Source organism: Scylla paramamosain, unplaced genomic scaffold (assembly GCF_035594125.1).
Source record: "Scylla paramamosain isolate STU-SP2022 unplaced genomic scaffold, ASM3559412v1 Contig35, whole genome shotgun sequence".
Classification (NCBI taxonomy): domain Eukaryota; kingdom Metazoa; phylum Arthropoda; class Malacostraca; order Decapoda; family Portunidae; genus Scylla; species Scylla paramamosain.
The window spans coordinates 610,001-617,500 of NW_026973700.1; the positions used below are offsets into that span (position 1 = coordinate 610,001).

The window sequence follows — 7,500 nt, forward strand, 5'->3', positions numbered from 1 at the left end:
CACACACACACTCTCTCTCTCTCTCTCTCTCTCTCTCTCTCTCTCTCTCTCTCTCTCTCTCTCTCTCTCTCTCTCTCTCTCTCTCTCTCTCTCACAGGTGCACGGTGTTTCAATTAGCGTGGTGTTCGTCGGTCAGGTAGAGGCAAGGCTGTCAGGGCGTGGCCGGTTACCATGACAACCGCTGTGTTTACATCTGACCAGCTGATTGCAACCTTTACTACATGAATCACAGAACTCCTTCCTTCCTTCCTTCCTTCCTTCCTTCTTCCTTCTTCCTCTTGCCTTGCTTTTCTCTTGTGCTTTCTTCCTTCCCTATCTCTCTTTTTCTCTCGTTTGTATCCGTTTATTTTCTTCTTTTTGTTCCTTAATCTTTCTCTTTTTTTTATTTTCACTCATTATCTGTTCTTTTCTCTTTTTTTTTCTCTCGTATTCATTCATTATCTTTTCTTTTTGCTACTTCCCTTTCTATTCTTAATTTCTTGTCTTTCTATCACCCTCTCTTCCCTTTCCACTGTTTTTTTTTCCTTAGTCTTTTATATTTATCCTTATTCTCTCTTTCACTTCTTCTGTCTTTCTTTTCTCCTTCCCTTCCTTTTCTTTCCAGTTTTCTTATTTTCTTCTTTCCATCTTCATTCCCTCTATTATTGTTTCTTCCATTTTTTTAACCCTTTATTTTCGTCCTTCCTTCATATTCTACCATTTTTTTTACTCTCTCTCTCTCTCTCTCTCTCTCTCTCTCTCTCTCTCTCTCTCTCTCTCTCTCTCTCTCTCTCTCTCTCTCTCTCTCTCTCTCTCTCTCTCTCTCTCTCTCTCTCTCTTTATCCTTCGCTCTGTCTTTTTCTCGTTCTCAGATTCCATTCTTTAATTTCTTTCTTTTATTTTTCTTTCTCTTCTCCTCTCCTCTATCTCTCTTCCTTTCTGGTGTACGTCCTTCCTTTCACGCTAATCTGCATGTCTCCCTTCTCTTTCATTTCTCCCTTACGCCTTTGTAATCTCCTTTTCTCTTTTAACTCTCGTTCTCTTCTCCTCTTCCTCTTTCCTAATCTTCATGCCTACCTGACAGCTTCTCTTCTTCTCTCTCTCTCTCTCTCTCTCTCTCTCTCTCTCTCTCTCTCTCTCTCTCTCTCTCTCTGCTTTCCTTGTTGTTTTCTCCCTTTTTTCTATTATTCGCTTCGCTTCTTATCCTTTCTGTTTTTGCTTCGCCTTTATTGTAATTTATTTATTTATTATTTATTTTTAGCTTTTCACTTTTAATTTTTGTCGAGCTTTTTCAATTTTTTTTACCAAAGTCTATTCGACATAAATTTTTTTTTCCCTCTACGGGAGTTTAGTTTGGATTGCATACATACATACATACATACATGTAGCACATACATACTTACATACATACATACATACATACATACATACATACATGCATATGCACAACATTCGCAGATGTCAGTCACAAACTCCATGCAATAAATGGCGTACCAACACACACACACACACACACACACACACACACACACACACACACACACACACACACACACACACACACACACACACACACACACACACACACAAACCTTTGCTGGACCTCAATTGATTTTATTTTTTTTCAAACCATTCATTTTCGGCGAAATTAATTAAATCCCCTTTGAACCGGCAGTGATTTGAACAGAGAGAGAGAGAGAGAGAGAGAGAGAGAGAGAGAGAGAGAGAGAGAGAGAGAGAGAGAGAGAGAGAGAGAGAGAGAGAGAGAGTAAAGTGTTTTTGTGTGTATGTAATTGTAAAGTAAGAACGAAGAAAGGAAGGAAGGAGGAAAGAAAGAACGGAAAGAAGGCGGAAAGAAAAGGAAGTAAAGAAAATATAGAAAGTGAGATGATGGAATAAAGAAAGAAATAGTGATGGAAGAAACAAATAAATCAATTAAAAAAAAAAGTAAAAGGGAGAGTAAAAGAGAGTAAAAGAGAGAGAGAGAGAGAGAGAGAGAGAGAGAGAGAGAGAGAGAGAGAGAGAGAGAGAGAGAGAGAGAGAGAATGGATGCTAATGATGTCTTTTTTTCCCCTGCAGGAGCTTCTGAGGATGGCTTAAGACAGAGTTCTATGTCACAACAAGGTAAGAAACAAAACCTTGTGCCAGATTGTCGTATACATTGTCTGTCTGGCCTTTACATCTTTTTACTATAATAATTAGATTTCTTCGTTTATTTATTTTCTCAGTTTGCTTTACTGTTTATTGTTAATGCCTGCCTTATCTAACCTAACCTCATGCCAGATTCTCGTATATGTTTTTTTTTTTTTTTTTATGTAAGAGTGTCACTGGCCAAAGGAAACACACACGAGAAAAAAGAATCCCAGTGAGATGCTAGTCCCAAAAGAGATGTCAAGAGAATCATCGAAAGTTGAAGGATAAGTGTCTTGAAACCTCCCCTCTTGAAAGGGTTGAAGACATAGGAAAGTGGAAATACAGAAGCAGGCAGGGAGCTCCAGAGTTTACCGGAGAAAGGGATGAATGATTGAGAATACTGGTTAACTCCTGCATTAAGGGGGTGGACAGAATAGGGATGAAAGAAAGAAGAGTCTTGTGTAGCGAGACGGCGGAAGGAGGGGAGGCGATGAGAAAGAGGCTGAAGACAGTCAGTTAGAGAAAGGAATTGATAAGGCAAAAAGCTTTCGATTTCACCCTGTCTAAAATAGCGGCATCAGCGAACCTCCCCATATATGTGAAGCATACTCCATACATGGACGGATAAGGCCTCTGGACAGAGTTAGTAGCTGGGGATGAGGAGGGAGGGAGAAATACTGGCGGCGATAACTCAGAACGCCTAACTTCACAGAAGATGTTTTAGCTAGAGATGAGATGTGAAGCTTCCAGTTTAGGTTATAAGTAAAGGACAGACCAAGGATGTTCAGTGTAGAAGAGGGGGACAGTTGAGTGTCATTGAAGAAGAGGAAATAGTTGTCTGGAAGGTTGTGTCTAACTGATAGATTGAGAAACTGAGTTTTTGAGGCGTTGAACAATACTAAGTTTGCTCTTCCCCAACCCTCAGGAACACCACTGTTTAGTAGAACAGTGGCCGTCTTCCACAGCAGCAATAGAACGATCAGAAAGAAAACTTGAAATGAAGTTACAGAGAGAAGGATAGAAGCCGTAGGAGGCTTATTTGGAAATCAAAGCTTTGTTCCAGACTGTATCAAAAGCTTTAGGTATGTCTACAGCAACAGCAAAAGTTTCACCAAAATCCCTAAAAGAGGATGACCAAGACTCAGTAAGGAAAACCAAAAGATCACTAGTAGAGCGGCATCGACGGAATCCATACTGGTGTTCAGGTAGAAGGTTGTGAAGTGATACATGTTTAAAAATTTTCTTGTTGAGGATAGATTAAAAAACTTTAGAGAAGCAGGAATATAAAACAATAGGACGGTAGTTTGAGGGATTAGAACGGTCACCCTTTTTAGGAACAGGCTGAATGTAGACAAACTTCCAGCAAGAAGGAAAGGTAGATGTTGACAGACAGAGTTGAAAGAGTTTGACTAAGCAAGGTGTAAGCACGGAGGCACAGTTTCGGAGAACGATAGGAGGGACCCCATCAGGTCTTATCTTGTCTTTAGTGTTTTTTTATTATAATGATTACATCTCTCCATTTATTTATTTCCTCAGTTTGCTTCATTATTTCCTATAGCCTAACCTCGTGTCAGATTCTTGTATATATTATCTGTCTTGGCTGAAGATGTTTCTATTATAATACATATATCTCTTGGTTTGTTCATTCTTACTGCCTGCTTTACTATTTATTATAATTATCTTACCTCTCTTGCTGTTTGATATCATTTTCATCCTTACCTCTCCTTTATTTACTGTCACTATTTCTCCACGTTCCAGCTCTTTTTTTCCTTTTGTATCTGTCTCCTGGGTGTCATTTCTCTTATATCAAGTGTCTTTTCTGTTAATTTTAATGAAGAGTTGAAGTAGCTAAATACGTCTACTTGTTTTCTTAAAGGTTGAAAAGTATGTGTTAAGGATTTTTATTATTATTATTATTATTATTATTATGCTATTGTCTCAGTTTTGTTTGATTTATTTATTATTATTATTTTGTGTGTGTGTGTGTGTGTGTGTGAATTTATTGTAGGTAGTAATAATTTTTCTACGGTATTTTCTTGAGGCAAAGAATTTATAAGCGTACAGTTACATTTGCATTTATTTGACTTGTATATTTGTTGTATATCATTAACGTATGAAATGGATAACCCACACACACACACACACACACACACACACACACACACACACACACACACACACACACACACACACACACACACACACACACACACACACGAGTTTACATAAACCTAAAGCAGTTGTTTCTTTCCTCTGTCTTTGTAAGAAAGGGGAATATTGACACACACACACACACACACACACACACACACACACACACACACACACACACACACACACACACACACACACACACACACACACACACACACACACACACACACGGGGTCTCTGTGTACGGTGGCAAAAGTAGTGTTCACCTGGCCCGTGTCATCATCGAACTCACTACCTGCCTGTTAATGAAGGGAACACACCTGGCGAAGCGAAGGGAAAGGAAGGGAAGGGGAAGGGGAAGGAAGGTGAGCAGGAAAGGGTAGAGGTAAACGTGGACTGGAAAGAGTAAAAAAGAGAAATAGAGAGAAAGGACTGGGAGAAAGTGAAAGAAAGAGAAGGAAAGGGAATTGAAGGGAAGAAATTGAAGGAGAGGGAGGCAGGAATGGGGAGAGGTAAATGCGAATTGGATAGAGGAAACAGAAGAAAGAGTGAGGGGAAACAACGGGAAAAAAAAGTGAAGGGATGAAAAGGTGACTAAAGTGAAGGGAAAGAAAGGAAAGAAATAGGGATAAGGAAAGAAGAAAAGTAAAAGAGAAATGAAGAGAGTAAAATCGGAAAAGGGAGATAAAAAGGAAAGGAGGAAAGAGAAGGAAAAGAAAGGGAAGGGAAGGGAAGATGGAGGGAAGGGAAAAAAGGAATCCAAGAATGAAATGAATAGAGTAAAGAGCTAGGGGAAGATATAAAATAGAGACAGAAAGGGAGGAAAGTAACGAGAAGTGAAAGGAAAGAGAAGGAAAGGGATAGGAGTAAAGGTGAATGTGTTTGGCTGACAGTCGGAATAAGGAAAGAACGAAGAGAAAAAAAGAAAATAGGGAGTAGATAAAGTGGAAGGGAAAGAAGAAAAGGAGGAAAGGTGAATAAATAAGGATAAAACAGAAAAGAGGAAAGGAAGGGAAGGAAGGAAATGAAAAAAAGAAAGGGAAAGATTAATGCAGAAAGCCAAGAGTAAATGTAAAGAAAGGAGGAAGAGAAAGAATAAAAGGAGATTGGAGGACGGACAGGAGGGGAGGGAAAGAGAGAAAAAAGGAGGGGAAGAGGAAGGGAGGAGAGGAAAGGGGAAAAGTGAATGCGAAAAGGGGAGAGTAGAATGAAAGGAAGAAAGGGAAGGGAAAAATCAAGGGGAAGAAAGTAAAGGTAAAAGAAAAGTAAAGATGGAATGAAACGGAGAAAACAAGAGAGAAAAGGAAGAAGGAGAGAAGAAAAGGAGAAGAGAGAGAGGAAAGACGCAAGTTCAGAAAGATGTGGAGGACATGGAAGAAGACAAACAACAAAAATAAAAGACGAAGAGTGAAAAGAGGAGGAGAAAGAAAGTTAGGAAATCAGGAGAGAAGAAGGAAAGAAGGAGATGAAGGAAACGAAGAAGGGAAGGCAGTTAGGATGAGAAAAGAGAGAGAGAGAGAGAGAGAGAGAGAGAGAGAGAGAGAGAGAGAGAGAGAGAGAGAGAGAGAGAGAGAGAGAGAGAGAGAGAGAGAATTAAAGCGTACGAATAAATGAATGAAGGAAGAAAGGGAGGAGAGATGAAGGAAGGAAGGAAGGAAGGGAAGCAGAATAAATTGATTTGTGCTCGTACATATTAGTGTATATGAGAGAGAGAGAGAGAGAGAGAGAGAGAGAGAGAGAGAGAGAGAGAGAGAGAGAGAGAGAGAGAGAGAGAGAGAGAGAGAGAGAGAGAGAGCGACTCGTGTTTGCCCTTCTTTTTTACCTCTAAAATAACTCCACATTTCCCTCCTTCCCTCCTTTCCTCCCTCCTTTCCCTCCTCCTCTCCCCCTTCCTCCTTCTTTTCCTTCCTCTCCTTTCTTCCCTTCTTTTTCTACTTTCCTTTTTCCCTTCTTTCTCCCTTTCCTTCTCTCCTTTCTTTCTCTCTCCTTTCCTTCTTTCTCTCCCCACTTCCCGTCTTTTCTCTCTCTCTCTCCTTTTCTTCATTCTCTTCTCTGTTTTTTTCTTTCCTTCTTCCCTTCTTTCCTTTCCTCATTCTGTCCCTTTCCTTCCCTTTTTTCCCTTTATCCTTTCTCTCCTCTCCCTCTCTCTCATCTCCCTACTTCCTTGCCTCCTTCTCTCCCTCCTTCGCTTCCTTCTTTTCCTCATTCCCACCTCTTCATCTATCCCTCCTTCTCTCCTTCCTTCTCTCCTTCCTTCCTTTTCTCCCTCCTTCTCTCCTCTTCCTTATTACCTCATACTCTCTCTCCTCTGCCTTCTCTCCTTTCTTTCCTCTCTTTCCATCCTTCTTCCCCCCCCCACACACACACACACACACACACACACACACACACACACACACACACACACACACACACACACACACACACACACACACACACCGACCGAAAACAGAAACACACTGTGGAATCTTTTCATAAAATACTATCGCTTCACGGATCGAGAGAGAGAGAGAGAGAGAGAGAGAGAGAGAGAGAGAGAGAGAGAGAGAGAGAGAGAGAGAGAGAGAGAGAGAGAGAGAGAGGAATAAAGGACATTTTGTATGCTATCTATTAATTTTTAGGGAAGAATGTTTTAGATCATAATTCAATAAACATTTTTGCAATCACGACTGAGCGATGGCAAATGTGAAAGATGATAAATTGGAATAGAAATTTAAGTTTACTTCTACTATTACTACTACTACTACTACTACTACTACTACTACTACTACTACTACTACTACTACTACTACTACTGCTACTACTACTACTACCACTACTACTACCACTACTACTACCACTCCATCATGTCGGCAATAAAGGTGCCATAATTTTGTGCTAAAGTATTTTTACAAGTCAGGCGTGATGCGTCCTTAGGGCAGGATTGTGGAGAGAGAGAGAGAGAGAGAGAGAGAGAGAGAGAGAGAGAGAGAGAGAGAGAGAGAGAGAGAGATTGAAAAAAATAAAACATGAAATTTGAAAGAAAAGAAAGGAGGAAAAAAGGGAAGAAGCAAATTGGAAGAGAATGAAATGGAGGGAATGAAAGACACAAAGAAGGAAGACAAACAAACAAAAATGGAGAGAGAAAAAAAGGATAGGAAATGGAGAGAGGAAGTGGAGGAAAAAAAGCACGCGGTTAAAGTGCTAAGAAGGAAAGAGAGAGAGAGAGAGAGAGAGAGAGAGAGAGAGAGAGAG

The 7,500-nt window shown here is 40.1% G+C and overlaps 1 protein-coding gene across 5 annotated transcripts in view; it reads left to right on the forward strand.

Annotated features, from left to right (window-relative positions):
* The window catches only part of LOC135097881 (bestrophin-2-like), a 147,159-nt gene that overhangs the window by 112,962 nt on the left and 26,697 nt on the right, over positions 1-7,500 (forward strand). For all 5 annotated transcript variants that reach the window (XR_010266307.1, XM_063999987.1, XM_063999988.1 and 2 more), the window contains one exon: positions 2,059-2,103. Coding sequence is in view for 4 of the 5 variants with exons in the window: in XM_063999987.1 (XP_063856057.1) it covers positions 2,059-2,079 (21 nt within the window). In the remaining variant the exon portion in view is untranslated. The remainder of the gene's footprint in view (positions 1-2,058; positions 2,104-7,500) is intronic.